A 26,180-nucleotide genomic window follows, 5' to 3' on the forward strand; every position below is an offset into this window, starting at 1 on the left:
AGAACGTTGGCGATCAACGTAAGATTTCGTCTTTTGAATCTTTTGACGATTGTGAGCACCGAAATCTGTGATCGCTTTATCATCTTCCAATTTCACAAGCGGGTTTACCTTCCTGGTGAAAATGCACCACTTTTACACGATCTTCATAGGTAATAGCTTTCTGCTCAATTTTTGAAAAGAAAGGAAATATTTTTTGTTTGAAATTAAATACTTTTATTGGTTTTTTGGTAATGACTCAGGTCTTTGATAGAATATTTTAATAAAAAAGGTTAAAATAAAATAAAAAATATGTTTCCACCGCATTTAGCACAAAAAATTCTTTGTGATTCTTAACTTTTTCAAAAAAAAAAGTATTAAAAAAAATGAACACATAATATTTAATCCTTATTTTTACAGGTTCTATTAATAAATTTTCAAATAAAGAAATTCTTTTTTTTCATGTTCTGTTTAATATGTTTGAAAAAAAAGACTATTTTATTATCTTTAGAATAAAAATTAATTAAGTTTATTGGAAAAAAATTATTTTATTTAGTGGTTCTTAACTTTTTCACAATATTGTATATATATCTTAGTAAAAAAACTTTTTTTTGAAATTCAAAATTTTTAAATATTTTCAGATGTCCATAGACATTTAAAAATATACTGTAAAAAATATTTTTCCGTAAATTTTAAATAAATGACCATAATGGGGTAAAGGGGGGAGTTATTAACAACAAATAGTCATAACTATTAAACCCAACATATTTTTGTTAAAATTTAAAAACTGTCATTGAATTTTTATATATTTTAAAATAATTATTAAAATAAAATTTAAAAAATTAGTTTATTATAGATTTTTTAAAGAAAGAGGGGTAGTAGAGGGGGGGGGGGGATTCAGTTTTGAGACCAAACCTAGATAACAATATTTTTTTGTTTACTACCCTTATTTGCCACATTTATAGCACGAAAAATATCAAAAATTTTGCCTCAACCCTTTCAAAAAATAACAAAGCTATACGAGGATTAGACATGCAAAACGAGCCTTTTATGGATTATGGACCCTGTTTAGTATAAATTAAAATATAAATTCGTGATGATCAAATAATTTAGGAAATATGTACATTCATTTTCAAAATATAAAAAGTATAGGGTAACGAGGGGCAAAATGAGACACTTAAGCACTAATTTATCTTATATTTTTGAAAAAATAACTTGATATTTTTCAAATCTTCTACCATCTTACTTGAAGCTTACAAAATATAGTGTGCAAAACTGCAGTGGTTTGGTCACCAGAGATCATTTATTGACAGCACCTATCCTGTTTCATTTTGCCCTGTATAACCGGGCAAAATGAGACAGATTTTTTTTTAGCAACTTAAGTAAATAAAGATATACAAAAACAGATCTTTAAAAGGATTAGCGAGAAATACATTTTACAATATATTACAGCTATTCTCAAACTGTCACTAGTCACATAAATTACATATTGCTTGACCCGTATTTTGAAACGAACAATAGTCCGAATAAGCCCAGGTTGTGTATTTTGAACATTGATTCCACTTCTCTCCTTTTGCAGCCTTATTCCATAAACCATTACAAACATAACATTCGCAATCTTTGACACTTAAACTTTGAACTTTTTCTTTTCCCTTTCTTAATGCACTTTTAATTTTTATTTTGCGTTCTTTTAACTTTTTTGATTTTTCAGAGGATTCAAATAGTGATTTTCTGTAATGTGATGTTGTTATTATCTGTGATTCTTCTCCCTCTTTTGGTGGTAAAATGATCTTTGGAATTGGTACAATATTAGAAAAGTATGGTGTTATATTAAAATCAATATTTTCTGAAGATCCTGAGGGCAATAGTAATAAGGTGCTCGAATTAACTAGTGATTCGATTTTATCAGGTTTATATAAGATAACATTAGATCTTTTTTCATTATTAAACTCAGTGTCTGGAATTATATCCGGACAAAATGGACAAATTCCAGATATACAAAAGCCAGAACAAGCAATTTCTACAGAGGAAGCCTTATTATAGGCTTTGAAGAATATACCTCCAAGTTGATCAGTTGTTATTTTTCTTCCAGGATGCTCACTTAAACATGATCCACATTCTTTTTTATAAAAAGTTTTTAACGGTTGAAAAAAGCTTCGATCAAGTGGCTGCAACTTATGAGAAGTATGAGGTGGTAAGGTTATAATAACTATTCCATTTTTCTTTGCAAAAACCAACAAGTTAATGTTTTTTGCGTGAGTTTTGTGCCCATCTAAAATTAAAAGAATTTTATTTTCTATAGAAGCTCTAGTGTACTTAATAAAGTGTTGTATATACTCCATGAACAGATCAGTTGTAATCCGTTGTAAAGTTATGTAACCATAGCTGTCTTCTGTAATATTCACCAGTAACGTGAGTTATAGGAAGGGGTAAATTTTTTTCAAAATCCATGCATACCACTAGACTATCCTCTGGTTTTTCAAAGTGATATCTTTTAAGTTTATCATAGAACACCTGTGCTTTTCTTAAATGTATTTAATGCTGGACTTCAAAACTTTTAGCTGAAACTTTGTCTCCTTTTCTAACAGCTGCATCTTTCTGTACTTTCAGTTTTTCACATGTTTCGCAAATGTCAGATCTTGGTGTCCCAAAACGAAAATTCAATTTGTAATTGAAAATATCACGAAATGTGTGTTCTGAAATGCTTTCATTTAATGTTGTTTTACAAAATTGCTCGTTTAGCTTTTTGATGGTAAGATTGAAATCAAGAATTTTATTTATTTTATTTTCATTTCTTTAATAATATGATTGGCAATGTGGATATTTTTTTAAAAAATCTCTTACACCATTTAGTTGTTCTTATGTTGTTCTCTTTCTGTTGTCATGATGACCTCTGGCATCTATAACTGATTTTTTTCCCTCTCCTTTTGATATAACTTTACGTCTAAGCCTTCCTTCAGAAATATTAAGAAAACCATAAATGCTTTTTTACATAATTGTTTAGTTTATTTTGGTACAACTACTGAGTACTTAAACACTTGTCTGGAGTACTTTGCTGGTAATTTTCTAGGACGATGTCTTTTTGTCTCAGTTTGGAGAGTACAACTTCTTAGATATGCCACTTGTAGAGAAGGAGATGTCAGTGAGTGAAATGATCTGTTTAAAAAACATATTTCATCATCCGTAAGTTTCAGTCTACATTCACATATACAATTAGGTAATACTTGATGTCCAGCATTGATGTTTTCTATAGAATAAAAACAGTTGATTCAGGTATAAAAATCTGAATCATACACATTGTAATTTAATATATTAATTTGTAAATCAAAGTCAACACAATAGCAAACACCATTACAATAAAATATGTGCTTATAAATATACAATGCCTTGCTGAGTAATAACACAGTGAAAATATTGAAAAATGTTTACATTTTAATTTATTGACTAGTTATGAAATTTGATTTACTATATTAGTACCAGTAGTAAGAGAAGTAACATTACAATAAAAAATTATTAATGTTAATGAACTACTTTTGGCAGATTTATTTATAATCCCGCTTGTTTCATTCATTTTATATCAGGTAAATATAATTAAACAGAGTTACTGTTTTACTACAGGTTACCAATATAAGTACAAAAACTATTGCAATAAAATAAATACCTACGAATTTTCCGAAAACAAAGAGTTAGAGACTTTCATTACGGTACTTTCAGTTACAGAAAATAACAATTTTTACATTTTATTTTCCTAATAAATTATGAAATTCGATATTTAATCATATTGTTAGTATTATTAACCCTTTGCACTCCAGCCTAGTAATGCATAAAGGCTACCAGCAACTCCAGCACTATATTAGGTCCAAGTACATACCTATGATATAGATGAAAAATAGAGTCGTTTAAATAAAACAAAGTTTTTATTTCTTAGTTATTTTATAAACAAAACATATTTTAATTTATATTATAAAAGAAAAACATAAATTTTTTTGCTTAAAATTTTTTAAAGTGTGATATCTTTCGAAACAATTGCCCATGTGCATTCGCGGTTTACCGGGACAAGTATCACAGTATTCCGAAGTTTCGCGTCTTTGTCCTTTTTCCTGTCTATTAGAACAAACAATACAATCTCTTTTCTAGCCTTTTCGCAATATGTACTGTTTTTTGTCCAGTCTTGTTTCAAATGCTGAAGTGAAAGGTCTTGATCGATCTTCGCGGAATTCGCCTACAAGTTGATTGACTAATCTCTTGACGAACTTTAAATGGGGTAGTGGTTTTTCGTTCTTGCTTTTTTTTACACACTTATATAAAATGTATGCATTTATTGCAGATATCTCCATTCCCCAAAAGAACATCTTCCTCCACCACTTAAGAGATTTTCTTAGAAATTAATATGATGATGCGTATTGATCAGCGCGATCAACACCACCCATTGAAGCCGTGTAGTTAACAGTAATTTTTGGCTTTTCCACATTTTGTTGCTCACCTCCTCTTACAAATCTGGTTTTTGTAATGAATTCAGCGCTATCACTGGTGCTTATCAGCGTAACCACCCTTTTATCTTTCCAAGACAATATCATCGTTCTTCCCTTTTTGTAAGAGATCGATTTATTTTCACCGAATTTGGGTTTCTTTATTGGATCAGGTATGTTCATGTAAGACATTATACTGCTCGCTTCTTAGTTTGTTTTATTTATTTCTGATGAAAGTATGGCGCTGGCTTTCAATTTTAACATGCGCATCAATAGCATATTGCTGAAACAGTTTTTTGCCATTAAAGAGTGAAGAAAAAAATTGAAAAAAATTATAAACTTTCAGTCTAACTGAAAGTTTATAACTGTAATACTGAGATAATGTAACATGATTTCTAACCAATTTAGCACGTTCAGGGTTGTGAACCAAATGATTATGCCAACCAGCCCTCTGAAAAAATAGATAAACCATATGATCTAAGTTAGCAGACATACTTGACATAGTTTTAAGAGGATGACCACTTGCGTAAATAACATCTTCCCTGGAAGCAGTTAGTGTACCATATTCACCAACAAATACAACTGTAACTTCATTATGTGAAGGGAGATTATAGTGACTTATAGCGATTATAGCAATTTATGCTTGGAACATCATGATTTCTAAATATTTATAGCAAAATCATGTAGTAAAAAGCGCTAAAGACAAAAAATCAAATGAAATAAAAGAAATTGTATATATGGCAAAATAATTTGTATTGGCTTTTAGTAAATGACTAAAAGCAGTGATTTTTAATAAAGTTACCTTTTTAACATTTTTAATAATAAACACCAACATGAAGATAAGCCAAATGTCTATTAACTCATAAGATAACAAAAAAATATCACAGCAACAACACACAACAATAGCACACACAATAAGTTAATATAATATGTATATAATATAACTTAAGTAAGATAAAATTCATATATAACAAAACATAAGTAACAACATTACGCAAAATATTATTAAAATACATTATTATGTATTTTTAGAATAATTTTTTATAATTAAGGCTTGAAAACAACTAGACCTAAAGCAGTAACAGTTTGACACTGAACACTGTCATGAAAAAATTTTAAAAATGACGCGAGAAAATTTAAAAAGATACAAAATATATATTTACAAACAATACTCTTTACCTTCTTTTTTTTTTTTTTTTTTTTTTCATAAGTACTGTAATCCTTATAAGAAAATTTAACCTTTACATACAATAACATGTGACATGCCATTTCAGTGTTGGCACAAAAGTTTAATTTATTTTTTTAATTTTCTAAAAAAGAACAAAAATAGTTAATAACATCACAGAAATTTCAATGTAGTAAAACCATTTTATGGAAATAGCCTAAGTATAACTTTAAATAACATCCATACCCTTTCTAAGCCTAGTAACTAATGAAGAAACGACGTTAAGCATTAAACATTAAACATTAAAAATTAAGCAATTCTGTAGGAATTACATTATAGATTCTCACATCGAGCAAGAACCCAAATTTTTTATTGAGATCATTTAATCGTCTAAAGCGAGTTGTTAGTTCTTGCTAACTTCATCGTCAGCAGAGAGGCCACTTTCTACAGCCCTTTCACCTGGCATTATTCGCCGTCACCTGACTCTCCTCTCAATTTCAATTCCCCATTCCATACATCTGCCTTTGCTATACTCAATTGCATTTTTGCACAAATGATCATGAAATTCTTTAAAATAATTTTCCAAAATTTCCATATTGGATGCTGCATCTTTAAAGTTCAGTGTGGGCTCTTGTAGTCATTTTTAAACGCGGTTTACTTTTCGAAGAATGTTGTTTCAGAAATGAAGTAAAACAATGAAATTAATTTGTAGAACATTTTGAAGTAAAGTTGTAGCTTCATTTCTTGTATCCATCGTCTGGCTTATGTCATCTGAAAGACTTTCAAGAAACTCAACCAATTCAATGACTCCTTTAGAAATAGTTTTAACAGCTTCTGCTTTTGCACTCCATCTGGTTTCTGCTTCCCGTTTAACAGTGATCTTAACAGCACTTTTTAATTGCTCCCATCGCAGAGTCGAACGAGAAAAAAACAGATAAATGCTTTCAAATGTTCCAAAAGGTGTTATGACTATAGGATCTATTTTTTTTTTTTTTGCCGATGGTTCGGCAAAACCGAACTTTCTGTTTTGCCTAACCTTAGCAAATGTTTGGCCAATAATGCAAATTTGGAAATCATCATACAATTACCTAAATATATATAAAATTTAACTCATTTGTACCATGGCTACAGTTTAAATGGATAAAGTTTTTATTAAAGAAGCGTATCAATTGAACATAGAAAGACATAAGATTTTATAAATGTAACTCAATTCAGTTTCAGTTTAAATTTTTATAGGTATTTTCATTACAGAGTAATTTTAATCGGACCAAACGGAATGAGAAATTTACCAAAACTATTACTTTACTAATATAATTGTAAATAAAATACCCCTGCATCAATTGAGTATTATTTTAGTTCATAACAAAAATCTAATAATATAGAATCACCATTTGATAATCTTAAAACAACAAATAGGATTTTAAACGAAAAAAATATTTTATTGAGCTTAAGTTTGTTAAACTTGGTGCCTATTGATGCTGTGTAAAATAAATTTCTCTACAGAGAAAGTTTCTTACAAGCTTGCTACTCAACTAGTTTAACTGATGAAAAATATTTGAAAGAAACAAACTTAGGGAAAAACATTATTATGGAGTTCCATAATAACACTCTAATTAAATATTTTGTTATTATTGTATAATTGTATTATGTAATAGTAACAACAATCACAAATCAATAATTTTTGAAAAACAAAATGTTACTAACTTGAAAATCAATTATCACTTGTTGCCCTCACGTTATAATGTACAGCTATTCACGAAAGTTTAAACGATTGCAGAATTTTCAAATCTAATCTTTGGTTTTTCTTGAATAAAAATCTAACGGAAATAGATATCAAAATAATTATTTTTCCAATTTGGTAAATAGGTTATTTGTTAATAGAATAAAAAAAAGGAGGTTTTGACTCATTACCGTTTACTCAGAAATTTCATTAAAAGGTAGGTGATACAAATTAAGAGGTTTCACAAAAGTTTAAACAATTTTCTTTAGGAGATCAATTATTTGCTAATTATTTTTCGCAGCGAATTTATCAATTTTACTTTTTTTCGCAGCGAATTTATCAATTAATTAGCAAATAATTGAGTAATTTCTCAATCAAAAAATTCATCACAACATCATCAGGCAGCTTTTAATTCATTAAAAATCAACCTAAAATATTGTGAATTTCAAATTAATTTCAATTGCGTGCAAATGGGTCGAAAATCAGTTTCTAGTGACATCAAATGGCAAGTTATTGGTATGGCGCGGACAAAAAATCACACAAACGTTCAAATAGGCAAAATACTTAACATTTCTGAATATTGCGTTTGAAAAACCATCAAAACCTGGGAACTTACCAAGGACGTCTCCGACATGTCGCGTACTGGGAGACCATCCAAACTCAGCAACCGTGACAAAAATGGTATATTCAGAATGAGCAGAGAAAACCCCAGGCTCAGCTACGAAAAGCTAGCACAAATCTTCAATGAGTCAAAAAATAATGCAAAAGTTAGCAGAGAGCTCGTGAGACGAACATTGTCGGACAAAGGTATTGGAACGTACATAGCTGCTAAAAAACCTATTCTTTCAATTACGGATAAACGTAACCGACGAGTGTGGTCCAAAGAATGGCTGGACTGGTCTGTAGAACAGTGGGCAAAAGTTATTTGGAGTGATGAAGCTAACTTTCAAGTTGTAAACCGCAAGGGAATAATCTATGTGAAAAGATTTGCGACTGAGAAATATTCAGACAGGTTTTTGTAACATCGTCGACAAGGCGGTGGAGGTTCGGTTGGCATCTGGGGCTGTTTTTCTCACAAAGGTATAGGCTTCTGTGAGCTGTATGAAGGCCGAATTAATCAATACACCTACAAGAACACATCGGAAACGTGTTTAGTTCCATCAATCAGACACTTGTATGGCAGAAGCAAGCAATTCATCTTTCAACAAGACGGGGCTTCAGCTCATACAGCACACTCAATCAAAGAATATTTTTTGAAAAAAAAGTTCAATGTGATGCCCTGGTGCCCTAGATCACCAGATCTCAACCCAATCGAAAATATTTGGTCTTGGATCGACAATCAACTGACATACCATGAAATTCAATCAACTCAGCATTTAAAGCAACTTTTGAATGAGTACTGGCTGAAGGTAACTTGCGTGATGTGCATGAAATTAGTTGAATCAATGCATAAACGAGTTTATCTTTGCTATAAAAACAAAGGAGGACACTTCAAATATTAGTTTGACTTTTTTTTTCATTTTTTGTTCGAATGTTGCAATTCGTTTAAACTTTTGTGCTTCTTATTTTTCTTATAAGATTTTTTATAATGGCTTTTTTCTAACTAAATATTAAAATTTTTATAACATGTTCATATTCATTTTAAAGCTAATTACTTTTTCTTTGATAAATAAAAAAAATGAAGTCGATATCATTTTACAGTTTTTCTTTACTAAACAAAAACCAAACATACTTGATAAAAATTCTGCAATCGTTTAAACTTTCGTGAACAGCTGTATAAACATTAATTTTTCACCACTCTCTGGTGATAATCTTTTTCTACTTGGTTCATAAATGTTGCCACCGGTACTAAAAAGTCTTTCACTTTCAACAGAAGAAGGTGGTGCTGAAAGAAACCTTTGGGCTACTTTATTTAAATTTTGTAAAGAGTTTCCACAATTTTTCCACCATAAAAAAGGACTTTCTTTTTCCATTTCAAGAGGGACTTTTAAATACTCTTCAATCTCCATGTTGATCATTTCCACATTAGAGTGTGATCTTTTAAATCTTTTGCTACCTTTAGTAATTGAAAAACTGGAATCACATTCATTTTTAGTTGTCAGTTTGAAAACTAGTCGAAAACATTCATTAAATTTTGGATACATTGGTTTCACAAACACTTCATTTGCTTCACTTACTGCGGGTTCTTCGCAGTCAGAATCAGAGGATCCAAGTTCTAAATTATGTTGCTGCATTTCTTGCATCTGTTCATTATGCCAAATTTTTATTACATTCTCATCTTTCTTTTGATACACTAATTTATATCTAGGGTCACAAAAAGTGAAAGGACAGAAATACTTATCATGTAAAAATGTACTCAGTCTTTTTTCTACTGACTCTTTGAATTGTTCAACTAAAGTATTTATACTTAAAAAAGCCTTACAAACTTATGCTTGATTAAAAAATACTTTAAGAGCCATAATCGAAGGAATAACGTTTGATAAAAATGCTTCACGTTTGCTGAGATTAATGGTTAAAGTTTTAAATGGTTCTAAAATATGAAAAACTTTATCTAATAAGCCCCATTGGTATGAGTTTAATGTTGATTGGGTTGCATGATCAGCTGTATAAGTTGCCAAAGAAACTTTTTCATCAAGCATCCTTTCAATCATATTGTAGGAACTATTCCATCTTGTAGGAACATCTTGTTTTAACCTATGCTTATTTTGTTTTTGAATTGCCGAACCGTTTGGTGTTCGGTAAAATTTCGCGGCCGAACGTTCGGATTCGGTGTTAGGCCAAAAATTGAGTTCGGCGCATCCTTACTAATTATGACCGGCATCGCGTCATATTTGGTAATAATGGCAACGTGTATAAGACTATATTTAATACTACAAGTTAATTAAAAAATTAATACTATAACAAGTGTATAATACTATACTTTATAATAATATATGTTATAATATTTTTCTTTCTATATTTGATTCTTCGTTGCCGGAAACGTCAGGAGATACATCATGATGAAACCTTTTTTTTTTTGAAGTTTTGGCACGTTTGGCTCAATTGCCTTTTCGGTCACGTGAGCCGGTAAGCCAATTGGACAACCAATTTCTACGTCTCCCATATTCGTTTTTGATGTAAGAACATTCCTCTTTATAGCCTCTGTAAAAAAAAGAAATTAGATTTAATAACTCATTTAAATAAAAAAAAGCAATTATAAAAATGTTAGTAAAATTAAATATATATTATATTAGATATATTGTTATAAATAATTTGCACTTGAAAACCAAAAATATTATTATTTATTGCAGTTCTTATATATTTTAAGAACAATATATATATATATATATATATATATATATATATATATATATATATATATATATATATATATATATATATATATATATATATATACATGTTATCTTGCTACTATTAACATGTAATCCAGTACAATCTGCTTGTTATAAACGTCTGGAAGAGCATCCAGTTGTAAAACATGGATGTCATGTATATATATTTACATATAATACAATTCGATTATGTTACTTTAATATAAAATTGTCTAATAGTTAAATAAAAAACATTTTTATCAGAACAATAGTTAAAGCACATAAAGCATAGATAAAGTTGATTAAACCATAGTCGAATACTTTAAATAAGTAGTAAACTGAAAAACAAATTTACTAGTAAGACTAAGAAATAATAAGGATCTTTTAAAACCTTTCTTGCCATTATGACCACAAAGGTTACAACTGCGAGCTAATTCATTTGAAATTAGTTTTCCCATCATGCGGTTAATAGCCTCCACAGGATTGCGACCTCCTTGATCACTTAAGTATATAACCTGTTGAATTAAAGCAAAAATATTTTAGGTGGTTTTAAAAGTAGACAGGTCATACGGTAAACTACATATTTTATTATACATATTAACAATGTATATACCATAGCTTTAAAGATATCAAGATCTCTCAGCTTCATCTCAAACTCTTCCACAGCTCCTAAACCTTGTAGAGGTAGCAACAAAGTGATTTCGTCAGGCATTTGAGTAGCCTGACAGTTAATGTTGCGGTGTCTTAACAGACTATTTAAAATTACACTATGATTTTCTTGATTAATTTTTATCTCCTGTTGACAATTCATAATTTCTTTAAGTACTGACATTGTAGAATCAGATTTTGCAACTGTAACAACATAGTTTTAATAATTCAAAAACAATAACAAAAGAAATTAAAATTATCTTGTAAATCTGTAAAGATTAGGATTCCCATAGCTTTTATTTTTATATTTATATAATCAAAATTTTAAACATTAAACTGTATATATCTATTGCGGTCACTAAATAAAGTAGGTGTATTAAATGATAATTGTTCTGCAATAAAAAAATACATTTAAAGTAATCAGACATTAGAAGGTAATTAACGCAATTACAGAAGGTTTTATTTAAACATCATTAAAATGATGATCATGAAAATATGTTTAATATTTATTAGCTAAATGAAATATAATTTTAACATAATTTACAAAATGTAATTAAAAAAGGATCACCTCTCAGCTGTGATGGCCTTTCAGGAAGTGGAGAGGAGCTAAATGAATAACTGTTTTTTTTTGAAGCAATTTCTTTTTTAAAGGCAGTATTTGAAAAGAAACTTCTGAGGGTATATATATATATATATACACACATATTGCAAATTGCAATTGATATTTGATTGCAAATGGATGTACCTTTCCTTTTGTTATTCCATTGTCAGTAAATATAGGGTTATATTTTCATAATGTTTATACACTACAATCTTTTTTACTTTGTGCTATTGTATAAATTTATTCTGCTCACCTTCTTAGAAAATTGAGTCGTTAGAAGCTGGTAATTCTATGTGCGTTACTTGAGGAGGTGGTGGCAGTAAAGTTGAAGTAGATAAAGCACCTACATAATAACACAATTTAATCTTTATAACTTTTTGAAAAAATAAAATAGCTTAAAAATTACAATATTCAATTAGTGGCAGTGAATATTCTTTTTCTTTAAATTTAAATAAAAATAAATTTATGATTATGTGTTTGAATTACTCATGGATATATATATATATATATATATATATATATATATATATATATATATATACATATATATATATATATATATATATATATATATATATATATATATATGATCAAACCTTTTTTAACTATTGATGATTTAATATTACTACTTTTGGCAGTTTAACTTTTTAAAAGTTGCTTTTGAAGAACATCACCATATTGCTCACTGTCTGAGTCAAATTGAATGTATCATGTAAATTGTTGTAATTTTGCTTCAGCTTTTAGTACTTTTGAGATTATAATTAAAAGCAACATAATTACTCAAAACCTCTTCCGCTTAGGCACATCAGTTGCTTTTTCTGTGATTTTATTTCTGTCAGATTTAAATCAAAAGAGTGATCTGCAAGCTTTAGTTTTTCTCTTGCTTTTTCATAAGTAGCTAAAGAATAAAGTTTAAGCTTTTTTAAAAAATATTTTACAAATTGTGAAATAGCTTAAAGACATTCTAAAATATTAGCATTAACTGCCTTTCCTAATGTTCGAACACTATATTTTTTCCATGCAGGATTAGGATCAGCTTGCTGGCTTACCAGCTTTAATATTTTTGAAAATGGAAATAACTCAGGCCAAAAACATTCCTCTTCCTTTTCTTCGTTACTCCATTTTACTGGAATAATTTCAACTGAATCACTAAATTCAACTATTGCAAACGAAATCTAAATAGTTAACCGATTTTATCAATATTTTCAACAAAATGTTAAAGTATCTATTGACATGTCGCCACCCTAAAAGAGTGAAAAGTATAAGTATAAAACTATCAAGATTTTGTACTCAGTGCACTTTTTATCAATGTACAAATAAGATTTAATATTATCTTTATATTAAACCTAAAGTAAATGTAATACATTAAATAAAATATTTTATAAAAAAAGAACGGTAATAACCCTTTTTTAACTTTAATCACGTTTTACCAAGAATATTTAAACTGTTCTGTTTAACAATTCAATTCTAAGGTGAAAATGTAATGCAGGTGTTTACAAAATCGTGTATAAAAACTACTTTAAACATTTAAATATTAAAAATAGTTCTTATTTTATTGAAATAAAATTATTTTTTCACTAAATAAAAGTTTATCAGCAATATTTACAATTACTAGCTCATTTGAAAAATATTTTAGTCATTCCATGACCGGTGGAACAGCCTCTTGCCTAAGAAACAAGCATTTTACAAAATAATTTTTATATGGTTCAAATAAGTGTCCTATAAATTTGATTGGAATTAATAAAAAAACAAATTTATATGGATATGTATAACCTCCAATTTATATGGATATGTATAGACTCCATGGCTATCTAGAAATACAGGCCTTGACAACGCGCCGAAACTTTTTTTGACTGGAGGCCGAGTGAAGCGCTAATAAATAGAGTGGATGTGGACAAGAAAAGCAAATTAAGTATATTATTAATTAGATCTAGGAGTCTTATAAGTAAAATTATACAATAAATTTCGAAGGTTAATAAAATATAATAAAGTTATAACATAACATATTAAAATTTAAATAGACTGAATGTCATGACAGTTTTATAACTTTTTGTCTTGACTCCTTGGAGCATCTTGGAGATTTAATAATTGCTAAATTTTTTAGAAATATGTTTGCTAAAGTGCGGCAGTGTCTTTCATCAATACCAAATTGAAACTTTTCCGATACAGATAAAAATTGTTTCATCAAAAATAATTGACAAAATTCTTCTGATAACTGCTCAAACAAAATAAAACAAAAAATGTACCACTGAACAATGTTATCAAAGGGAATAACAACCACCTCTATTCAGGTCATCAATATAGGCACCACATTTTATATAATAAAATTTTGTATCAGTATAACCATAGCCATTTTTTCTTTGAACGTAACCAGCGATATATACAATTGAAAGCAATGATTCTGCTTGAACTTTATCTTCTAATTCTGGTAAGTTATCAAAAACCTCACATTCCTGCTCATTTAAACGTCGAAAACAATTATTACAGGAATGATCATTAAAACAATCATCAAAACACTGCATTTCTAATTGGAGAGAAAGTTTTGCATGTTGGATTCTCACTTTTTCTATGACAGACTGAGCAGTAATAAAATAGGTTCCTCCAGAACCCTGCCTAAACTTGCTGAAAGCTTTCTCCAATTGATCGGTTGTGAACCACCCCAGGATAACATAGTCATTTCCACAATCCAAAAGATACCTTGCCATGTTAACTAAGCCCCTACATACATGAGAATTAGATTTAGAAGTATCTTTTGAAAGCTGCTTAACACGTTTAGGGCCTGACTTTTTCATTCTTTCAAACATATCTGCTACATCCAATAAGAATAACAGACTTTAATCTGTGTGTGATTTTATAACTGCACGGTCCTCATCTTTATAACGAATATCTGCTCCAACACCTTTCACATTACAAATTTTCCAAAACTTCACAAATATAGAAATAATCTTGATGGTGCCAATAACATCATTCTTTTTAATGGATGGATGATTTTTTAATGCTGCAATTGTTTCATCACAGAAAACTCGCAAACAAGTACTAACTTTCTGCCTTCCAATTGGTTTTGGTGAGATGGAAATATCATTCAATTTGCTAAGCTTTAAAAGATTGCCAGACTCTAACTCATAAAGATTCTTTAAATCAGCCCATTTTGCTATATGTTTATTACCATCAAACTCAAAAACTAATTCTCTGTTTTCTTCAGTTAACCAATTATTACGAACACACTTCATAACATGAACAAAATCAAATAACAAAAATGTGTGCTCGTCATCTCCGCACCAAGGTTTTCCTTCAATTTTATTCATCATTTTGAAAAATCTTTGATTTACTCTATTTCCATCAACAATAACCGATAACAATATTGCATTGGGTTGATTGTTAATCACTTCAATAATTGGTTTGCATTGATTTAAAAGAAAATCAGAATCTAAGCAACTGATTGGAATCATTTTTATAAGAAACTTTGGTCCACCAAATAAACATTTTACCATTATAGCCAACATAGTTTTGGCAAGGACACCGGGTTGATCAGCAGAATACCCAAACAATGTACCTCCATGATAAGTTAATATAGATTTGATATAAACTTCATCAACCAACAATACACATTTACACTGTGTATCTTCAATGCTCATCAAAACATTTTTTAAAAATTCCATACTATCTTGTGATCCAACTTTTGAAGTGATTCTTGTCAAAGTTCTAATACTTGGTAATTTATAGTCATTGGAAATACGACTGTACAGTGACCTGGATATTGCAAAATATTCAAATGCTCTAGTAATTATATCAGCAGAGTAAGTAAATTCACCAATTTTCTTTTGAGACATACACTCCATATGTTCGAGTAATATTTTTTTTTTATGGCAAATATCTTCGTTTTTTAAGTATCGAATAATCTCATCGAAGACAGACCAATACTTACAATAAGATGATGACTTACTTGATAGAAGAATAGGAATACTGCAAGATGATCCAAGGTGAAACGAAGTCAATGTTAAATCCCTGTTAATAATAACCAAAAACTTTGCAATACCACATATAAATTCTTTTGACTGAACGTAAACATCATCATTATTATCATTTATGTTGTATACAATAAGATCATTATTCTGCAAAAGTCTCTCCTTGATGTTATCAAATCGAAAAAGATCATATTCTCTAAAACTATCTAGTTCATCTGATGTTGTATTTCTTATAGTGAATGATGAAAGTTTTGTTGGTCTGCATTTAGAAGGAGGTAAACTAAGACAGCTAGATGGTATGTTAGGAAAGACAGTCGGTGGTTCTGTAGGACGCTCTTTTGCACGATATGATGTAAATGATTTGCAATCTACAGGCCAGTGAAAACGACATACAACAGTGTACTTGTTAACAACCAGATTTTTCCTAAGAATAGCTTTTATCCATTTGTCTTTTTCGTATTCATCGCTAGGAAATCGATAAGTGGACACCTTTGTAGTTGATGACGCATAACCACTATTACAAAATGGTACACAACATTTTCGAGGCATATTTGATAATTCTTTATTGAAAAATATATTGAAATATATTGCACTTCTCATTAACATTTATCTAAAAGTGCGAAGTTTTCAATTAAAAAACGTAAGTTAGATTAGAAAACGGTACAAAGTCGCTAAAAATTTGTGTTTACGCCAATCGCTGTAGAGTATTACTACCGTAAAACAAAGATAATTAAATATCGTGGAAATCCAGCCATATTCAATCGGCCTCCAGTCAAAAAAAGTTTCGGCGCGTTGTCAAGGCCTGTATTTCTAGATAGCCATGATAGACTCCAATGGATTGAACTAATAATATCTTTCAAACAAGCATAAGACGAAATAAGAAATTAATAAAAATTCACTTATTGGTGAAGAAGTGGAATTAAAACAAAATTTCCTACCAAGTTATGAAATGGAAGCATTTTTTAAATTTCCAGTCAAGTTTTTTTCAAGGTATATTTCTAACTGAGTGGATTATAAAGGGTAATCAAAAAACAATACCAACTCTTTAAATGTGTCATACAGCACAATTGCTTCATTATCTTCAATAAGAAGAATATTTAACAGCAATAATGGATTTCTGGATATTTGGAAGCAATTGTCGCCGTAAAATTTATTTTTTTCTTTGTACTGTCTATATTGCTGATAGAAAAATTGATTTAAGCATTGTGGAACTTGTCCAGAAGTATGTTTTTTTTGTATACGTTTATTTATCTGCTGTTCCTTTTAATACTTTGTTTATATTATTAATAGCATTCGCCTTCTCAACCATTCGACATACAATCTGTGCAATCTGATTTTGTGGTCGGCGAACCATTTTTTAAATTTTCTTAACTGATTTTCATATGGAAAAGCAGAAATATTATCTAACGCTCCAAATTTTTTTGCATCTTGAACTTGATGTATTAATGAATGCACATTATAAACTAGTTGGGTCTCTCCGTAGAGCTCTTTAAAATTAGAAACGAAATTTCACAACAACCTTTCAATATAATCTAAGTACTCTAATATGAAACCCAGCCGACATGCCCAAATGGGCTCCACTTGGGTATTAATTGGGACATGTGGGCATGGGATACTCTACACGGGCTGTAGATGGGCCCCATTTGGGTCAGCTCATTAACGCAACAATTTAACGGAATATTCCGTTAAATACACGGTGTGTCCCAAAAATACCCGAACTTTTTGGATATAAAATAAAACACACATTGTATCATCAGTGAAAGTTGTTATTTATTCAAAATAGGTTCCAGCAGATTCAATACAACGTTTGGCACGATCAACCAGCGCATGCATAGATTTTTTTATGTCATTTATAGGAATGTTCTTCAGCATCTCAGTTAGAGCTGCATGAATGGCTAGGATATCATCATAAAATGCTCCTTTCATCTTGGTTTTTAGTTTTGGAAATAGAAAATAGTCACATGGTGATAGATCAGGCGAATTTGGAGGGTGGTTGATGAGAGAAATCCGTTTTTTCATCAAAAATTCGTTCACTTTTTTGGTCTTGTGAGGCGGTGCATTGTCGTGCATATAAACAGTTCATTCATATAAACAGTTGTTTTCCTACTGGATATTCAGGTCTAACACGACAAATTCTTTTCCACAAACGATCTAAATCGCCTAAATAGTATTCTCCACTAACAGTTCGACCTTCAGGAACAAATTCCTTGTGGACAATACCCTTCGAATCATAAAAAGTAATCAAAGTTGTCTTGATTCAAGACTTCTGGAAACGCAATTTTTTTGGTTTTGGCTCGCCTTCGGACTTCCATTCAGCAGATTGACGCTTAGTTTCAGGGTCATATTCAAAGCACCATGCCTCATCACCAGTTAGGATCGAATCAAGAAAGTCTGGATCGTTTTCAACAGTTTCAACAATGTCTTTGCAATGCTCCACACGAGCGATTTTTTTTGTCTTCATTTAATTCATGTGGAACAAAACGCGCACATACCTTTCTTTTACCCAAATCTTGAGTTAAAATTCTCCAAATAGTGTTTTTACTTGTATTTAATTCCTCAGCCAACATTCTTGTAGTAAAATTTGCATCGATACCAATGATTTCATGGACTTTTTCCACCAATTCAGCACGATTACTAGCTTCTGAACGACCTGGCCTCAGATAGTCATTTAAATCCTCACGACCATTTTTTAATCGTGTAAACCACGTATAAACTTGAGTACGATTCATACAATCATCACCATAAACTTTTTTCATCAATTCGTATGTCTCAGCGAATTTTTTTTCAAGTTTAACACAAAATTTTATATTCGCTCTTTGTTCCATTTTCGTTTTGTAATATTAGGACGGGTTTTTCTTTTATTGAAATGGCTGTAACTTTCACATCTGTCATCCGATTTACATGAATGTACGTGCGTTTGAAAGAGGATAAATGTATCTTTTTGATGCTTCAATGGATGGCGCTGTATGTTATATGATTTAAATAAGAATTTCGGTTATTTTTGGGACGCACCGTGTATATATTGCGTAATGTTTTTCATCACGTTTTTTTTCCGTCAAATGTGTTTATTGATAATCAGTTGAAGACCACACTGGAAAAACGATCAAGCAAGGTTTTATTGTTTTGAGTAAATTAGATTTTAAACTTCAAAAAACAAAGCTCACTTATTTCTTAAGCTAAATATATGTGTAATTTGATCGGTTTTCTAGTTATATTGTCATTTATTATATAGATATTTAATTGATATAAAATTTTTGTATAACATTTTTTCTATATTTTTTATTTCTTATTTTCATTTCAATATTCTATGTTATGATGGATTTTTTTAATGAAGTAATGTGAATTTAAAACTTAAAAAAAAGATAAAACGCTATTGGTATTTAATTTCAGTGAAATTGTTATGGATGATTGCCAAAGAACAAAAAGACGAAAAGTTAAAAATGCCGTTAATTCAATATTATCAAAGTTAGCGACAGAAAAAATTCAAAATGACCATGTAAAACAAAGCGATTTATATCTAAATATTTATAATAAAAACTCATAAGCTTCACCGTTATTTGAGGTTGAGTTTGTATTACTAATACTTATGAATGTAATGCTAACTAAAACATCTTCGAGTTTGAACGTTCGAACTTTCAGCCAAAATTTCAACGTTCAGGTTCAAGCTTTTTTCTATTAAAAGTTCGAATTTTCAGAAAAAATGCCTTTACGGTCAATTCGATAAATACAGCTAAAATATAATCAAAAATGTGTGTTTTAAAATTTGTTACATTTTTTGAAAAAAATGTTCTTTCCTTTTTTATGTATCTGTAGCTATTTAAATTTTAGAAAAACAGGGTTTGTCTGACCACTCTAAAAAGATAAACAGAATAATGTCACGTGTAAAATCATTGCTTATCAGAATGTGTAAGTTTTTTTCCCGTTAAAAATTAAAGGAACAGTAAGCGTTTGATCACTGCTTATTTACGTTTTGAAAAAAATAAAAATTAAATAAAAAGTAAAAACAAAACATTCCTACTTTCAAAAACGTCAGCACATTTAGAAAATCTGAGGTTTGGGATTATTTTAAATTTTCTTGGGGTTACTTGTTACTGGTGGTTCGGGTTCTTGATGACTAGCTATTGTTTTTGAACTTGCTTTTTTATTCAGCTGTGTTACTTTTAGTAACTAAGCAGTTGTTGGCTCTGGATCTGAGTTGTGCATTCATTTACTTTTGTTATTTTTTCACTTCTTTTTCGCCCCCACTCCAGAGTGGCGCCCAGGGCGACCGCCCCACCCGCCTCTCCCTTGCTACGCCTCTGTATTTTTATCCCTAAACTTATTTATAGTTCTACTTAAAATAACTCTTTAATCTTTGCACATCAGAATCTAGAAAACATTAAACATAATTTTAAATGTAAACAACGCATAATTTATAGAAAGTAACTTTACAGGCCATTATTAGGGTTAAAGATTTTTGTTATTTTATGAAAATATTTAATATTGTTTTTATAGTAAAATATTTTACAAAGATGAAATTGTTTTGATAGTATAAAATTTAACTTTGGAGTTTAAAAATAAGCGTTATTAATTTAATTTATTTTAATGTGTATTTTGTTTTTTATGCAGCGTTTCCGTTTACTTTGCTTACGACCAAAAATAGTAACTTAATTTAATCATTATAAAATATTTAAACTTCATTTTTGTGCTTTATTTTGAAGATATGGAAAAAAAAAAAATTATAGTATATCTTAAAATGTCTATGAAGATCTGAAAGTAATATTTAAATTTTTAATATCGAGAAAAAAGTTTTTTCACTACACTCTAATATATATATATATATATATATATATATATATATATATATATATATATATATATATATATATATATATATATATAATCAAATATAATCAAAATTAAATTCTTTTTGTTCCAAAATCCACCACTGCTGATAGAAGCCTTTCGCCATGATCTGAATGCTCTTTTTGTCTCTTAAATCTATTCCATGTTGGTTTAAACTTTGCATGAATACCTCCCCCATATTGTTCAGCTAAGTTTCCTAATCCTTGGTTTTGTTTTTCCACATATGGCTGTATATGACTCAGTAGAATGTGAACTTTCCATGTTGTATTAATTTTTTTATTTAAATTTAATGCAATCTCTTGTGCAGAAAGAAATGAACTTTTTAAATTTGTTATGGTTTCTTTGAAGCCAGGTTGTAACTTGCTAGAAAAACAACTCTTTTTAACATTACGAAATTCTTTTAAACACTGAACAATTTTAAGCAAACATGTAAACTTCTCTAACTTTTTTTTTCAAGGGAATCTAAGTTTTCTAATATTTTATTTTTATTGTTTCCATCACAGCCTCTGCCTTGATAGGCTCTCTGAATGACATTTTTTGACTATAGCCAATCATCAAATCCTGGCCAGATAATCAACAAAAAATTTTTAAGCAGTGAAACGAAAACAATTTATAAATGAAGTTCAGGCAGAGGATTTGTTATATATTATATTTGTTATATAAATGAAGTTCAGGCAGAACACTTTATAAATGAAGTTCAGGCAGAGGATCAGGAATTAGTTGTTCAGTTAAAGTGTCTGGATCTAATTGATTGAACTACATCATTATGTAGTTCAATCAATTAAAATCATCCCAAAAATCATTTTATTTTAGAAAACATTTATTTCTCAATATAGCAATTCAAAGTTTTATGTTAAAAAAATATTGATTTATATGTTTGATATTGATACTATAAGAGAGGAACTGCTGTTCAAGCCAAAATATTCCAAAGGTTAGTTCCTAGAGACTCATTCTCATAACAGGTTTTCTTAATTGATTACTACTCATACCAAACACAACAGAATCGAAACGCACTCAAATAATGCTTTACAATAGTAGTATTATTACATGAGTGTCATCTTTATTGCAGGTATCAAACCAAAGAATAAAAGAAGGGAGGAGGAAAATGATAAAAAATGTTTATGTTGCAATAATTTTTATGTTGCAATAACTCCATACTTATAGACTGATTGATTCAATCATCAGCATAATATGGCGTGTCTGTTGAAAAACCATCTTCACAATCAGAGGGTCCAACATCTGGAAAATTGTTGTAGAATTCATGGTTCACAGGATTGCATAGTTTTTTCAGGCACTGCGAGTCCTTAAATTTCTCCCGACTAATTGGTATTGGGGCAGTGTATAAACACTCAAGTGAGCTTGTTTTCATATGGTTGATTGTTTGTTTACCTTTAGGTGTCAATGTCACAACTGCAGTTTCAATGGTGCCATTCCAGGAATCTCTAAATCTGATGTAAAATATAAACAAAAAAATTTTATTTGGTGCATTGATTCTTAGATAGAAAAAAAACAAGAAAAAAATGACGAAAATTTGAGAATTTTTATTGAAATAACGAAATAGACCAAACTAATACTTTGTGGTGAAGCCACGGCTTTTGATCACTGCCTTGCACCGACGAGGCATACTCTCAACAAGTGAATGTTAGAGTTCCCCAGAAATGTTCTTCCATTGATTTTGAAGAATTTGAAACAACTCTTCTTCATTTTTTGAAGCTGTTGTCTTGATTCCATGATCCAATATACTCCAGAGATTCTCAATAGGGTTTAGATCAGGACTTTGAGCTGGCCAAGAAAGAACCACTAATTTTTTGTTAATCAAATAATTTTTGACATTGTTTGCCGTATGTTTCGGGTCATTATCTAGCTGAAAGACCCAACTTTTATCTTTTAAGAGCTCATTTGCACTAGGTATCACTTGATGAATTAAAATTTGTTTGTTCATTTTACTGTCCATAATACCAGGAATTTTATACAAACGATCAACACCCGATGAAGTAAAACATCCCCATACACTCACTTTTTTATCGTGCTTTACTGTTGGCGGTGTTACTAATGGATCGTAACGTTCATTATGTAGCCGCCAATCACGCGACCGTCCACTGAAGCGCAAACAAAATGGTGACTCATCACTCCATAAAACATTTTTCCATTGTTCGATTGTTCAATTTTAATATTGCTTTGCCCATTGAAGTCTTTTTTTCCGGTTACTTTCAGAAATAAATGGTTTTTTAACGCTCCAGTAAGATTCAAAATTCCCAATAGAATAGATCCTTTGAAGAACCGTCCGTTCGTCAACGTCCAGTTTAAAATTTCTCTTTATTTCAGCCGCTGTCATCTTTCTATTCTTTCGAACCTCTCTTATAGTTAATTTGTCCTCTCTGGCAGTTGTTTTACGCCTTCTCTTTTTTTCAACAAAAAAAGTAAAAAACAATATTTATTGAATATTTGTATCCACATAAATTAAATAATCTGTTAAATAATACGTAAATTTAAATTAATTATGGTTTAACTAATCATCTCGTGATTAGTTAAACCCATAATATGTGGGCATTATATTCTGCCCACATATCGCTCCAAATAGTTGTGCTAGGAAGGATTCCTTATGTATAATTGGAATCAATGTTGCAGCGTCGAAATTTTTCACTTTGAATTAAAAACCTTTGTTAGTTGCAGATTTAAAACCAACACATATGCACTGCTGTGGAATTACGCAACCAACGTGAATCCTTTTTCTACAAAAAATTTATTAGTTTTAACAATGCATCCTAGCCCGCCTATTGGTCAGGAATATTGATGAAATATTTAACGCAGGTATCGCTGCAATATTGATTCCAGTCAACAATGCGATCAGATACAATCTTGCGTTCTTGCTTTGTATAGCTTATTGAAAACCCTCGACTTTTACCGGCCCTCTACTCAAAACGTAAGTCAAGCCTAAAACTTTTACCCTCTTACATTTTCCTTTTTTTGTTAAGTAAAGTAGGTTTTGCAAGAATCATTACAAATGAAACTAATGACTTATTTTAAACTTTAATTTTTATATCTAAGCATAAGTTATGTTTATAATTTTTTTAATACAAATTTATAAAAAATACCGTACTTTATTTTAAGGAATTCCAGGAGGAATTGAGACTCAACAAAAACATTGCAAAAATAATTAATATAAAGAATAGTTTTAGGCATGATGATAACGGGGAACTTTGTAATGCGATCCATAAAAAAAATGGGCAATCATTTTATTTAGGTAAAGTTATTCTCTAAAGAGTTATCTTTACACGGTAAGTGCACAAAGCAGCAATTGCAAACATTTTGATTTACATTCTAACCTTTCAATTGAAGCTAAAATGTTCACTCTGACTTTATTATAAAAGTAGTTTAATGTCATCTTAGTTTAGATGACCAATAGCAAAACTCTGCCTGATATATTTAATGTGCAGCGTTTTAATGAACATCGCAAAACACACATAGGCGTAGAATTTTTGTTTTCCCGGATGGGGCATAAACTATTTTGTAGGAGTTGAAAATCTGTAATAAGAAATAAAAAGTTGTTTCAAAGGGCATAAAAATAAAATTTATTTCCTCAAGTAAAATGTGTTCATGCGTATGGAGGCACGCATTATAAAATCATCGATCAATTGATGAAGATTAAGAGTGTAGGCAATATCGCGATGGCAATTTAAAATACCGAGATGATTCAATCGCTCCTGAGACATTGTAGAACGCAAATAAGTCTTTAGCCTACGAAGACAAAAAAAAGAGCGCTCACACGGACATGAGGTGACAGGCATACATAGTAAATTTTTTTACCAGCTTCACAAAATCGGGAATCAGTGGAATTAATTAAGAAAGGACACCATCATGGTCTACAAGCTCATTCAAAACTGATTCAAAATCAATTAGTTGAATAATCTTGAAATTTGCATGATCCACAAATATGTCGCAATGGAGTTGTAGCCTTCTATAATCTTCAGTCATCTTTGTAAAAAGCCTCAACGAATCCAACTTCCAAGCACTAACCAATGAGAAATTTTTCTACATTAGCTAAATGCTCAGTGGTCTCAGTCGGTTCGAAACGGGTCGCAAGTCCCGTTATAACACAATCCAGAGATGCATAGAAAAGCTGGCGGTAGTGGTCTCCTGGAGTCGTAGCAAAGTATGGAACTCCACATCCAGTAAATTTTGATGTAATTTTACGTTTCCGTGGTATCTCTGGTTTGTCAAGTAAACTAAATTCTGTTGCTATAACGGCTGCATTCCATAAGACTTTAAAGTGAGTATCACCCCGGGTTTCTTTTAACACCTCCTAAAGCGTGTTGATGGTATTTATTGCTTTGAAAAAATTAAGCTGCATGCCTAAAATATATTTCATTAAGCGTTTAACATTATAATTTGCTTAAAATAATATATTAAAAAAAAACACTATGAAATACAAGAATATTTACCTTGGAGTGCTGTATTAGCATCCTCGATTATCTTGAAGATCATACGCAAAATTTCCAATTTGAAAAAATTGTCAAACTTACAAAAAGATTCCAGATAACCCACTGCTTCTGACTTGTTTTTAGCTGAAATATCAGAACTAGCAAAAAGCAACCCGTAATACGGGTTATGGTCGGTCGGTTACTTAATTTACAGTGGCTATTTTCCACAATTTAAAGTTGCGAAACCTTAACTAATACCCAATTAGAAAAACGCCTTCAAATTGAAAAAACTAAACCATCTGTAAAATTAAAATAAAAAGTATGCAGAGGTAAAATAATTTACCAATTATTTAACATTGAGTAATTTACAACTGACATAGGTCATATCAGTGTAAGGCAGAAACATTTTCCTCGACATTGCTAAGTTCAAAACAATACGTTTTTAGTTACTGACACAAAATAATTACACTTCGTCATGTTTTAAATTGACGAAAAAGTAAAGCTTAATTCTTGTAATATTTTTTATAACATGAACTTTAATTAATAAGATTAATATAAAGCGAACGTAAATTATACATGAGTTATTTATTTTTTGGTATCCCCTTGATACATGTTTCTTTAAAAAAAGGAAATTTACTTTAAAACGTTAAATACACACTAAAAAAATTTATTAAAAATAACTGATCATTTGACCATTACTATATCAGGGTTCCCACAGAAAAAAAATGAAAATTTCAGGGCTTTCCAGGACTTTCCTGGACCATTTTCCTACTTTTCCAGGATTTTCGCAAAAAAATTCCACGACTTTTCCAGGATATTCCCCCCCCCCCCCCCCAAAAAAAAAAAAAAAAAAAAAAAAAATTCCAGGACTTTCCAGGATTTAGCTATAAAAAATTCGAAAAATTTATTTGAAATAAACCATTTAAAAAGATAAAAAACTTTACTAAAATTTTCATAAATAAATCTTTCTAATACAACACAAAACCTAAAGTATAAAATAGTGTAGCGCAGTCTTGCCTTATATGGAAGATGGAAAATAGTGTCTAGTTCTTATTCAGC

The 26,180-nt window shown here is 30.1% G+C and overlaps 2 protein-coding genes and 1 pseudogene across 2 annotated transcripts; all 3 read right to left on the bottom strand.

The window, feature by feature from the left end:
- Positions 1 to 9,084: 9,084 nt before the first annotated feature.
- LOC149884670 (zinc finger BED domain-containing protein 4-like) lies at positions 9,085 to 9,981 on the bottom strand. Its single transcript, XM_090094539.1, has 2 exons — positions 9,825 to 9,981; positions 9,085 to 9,722 (listed from the first exon to the last, which is right to left on the bottom strand). The coding sequence occupies exons 1-2, from the start codon at positions 9,979 to 9,981 to the stop codon at positions 9,085 to 9,087; spliced, it is 795 nt and encodes a 264-aa protein (XP_089950665.1).
- A 285-nt stretch (positions 9,982 to 10,266) lies between these two features.
- On the bottom strand, positions 10,267 to 11,482 carry LOC149884671 (uncharacterized; annotated as a pseudogene).
- Positions 11,483 to 17,938: 6,456 nt separating this feature from the next.
- LOC149884672 (protein GVQW3-like) lies at positions 17,939 to 18,680 on the bottom strand. Its single transcript, XM_090094540.1, has 2 exons — positions 18,348 to 18,680; positions 17,939 to 18,076 (listed from the first exon to the last, which is right to left on the bottom strand). The coding sequence occupies exons 1-2, from the start codon at positions 18,678 to 18,680 to the stop codon at positions 17,939 to 17,941; spliced, it is 471 nt and encodes a 156-aa protein (XP_089950666.1).
- Positions 18,681 to 26,180: the final 7,500 nt, after the last annotated feature.

The sequence above is a fragment of the Hydra viridissima genome, unplaced genomic scaffold (genome assembly GCF_058129835.1).
Source record: "Hydra viridissima isolate aposymbiotic clone 2 unplaced genomic scaffold, HvirCarnegie_v1 scaffold_8, whole genome shotgun sequence".
Lineage (NCBI taxonomy): Eukaryota > Metazoa > Cnidaria > Hydrozoa > Anthoathecata > Hydridae > Hydra > Hydra viridissima.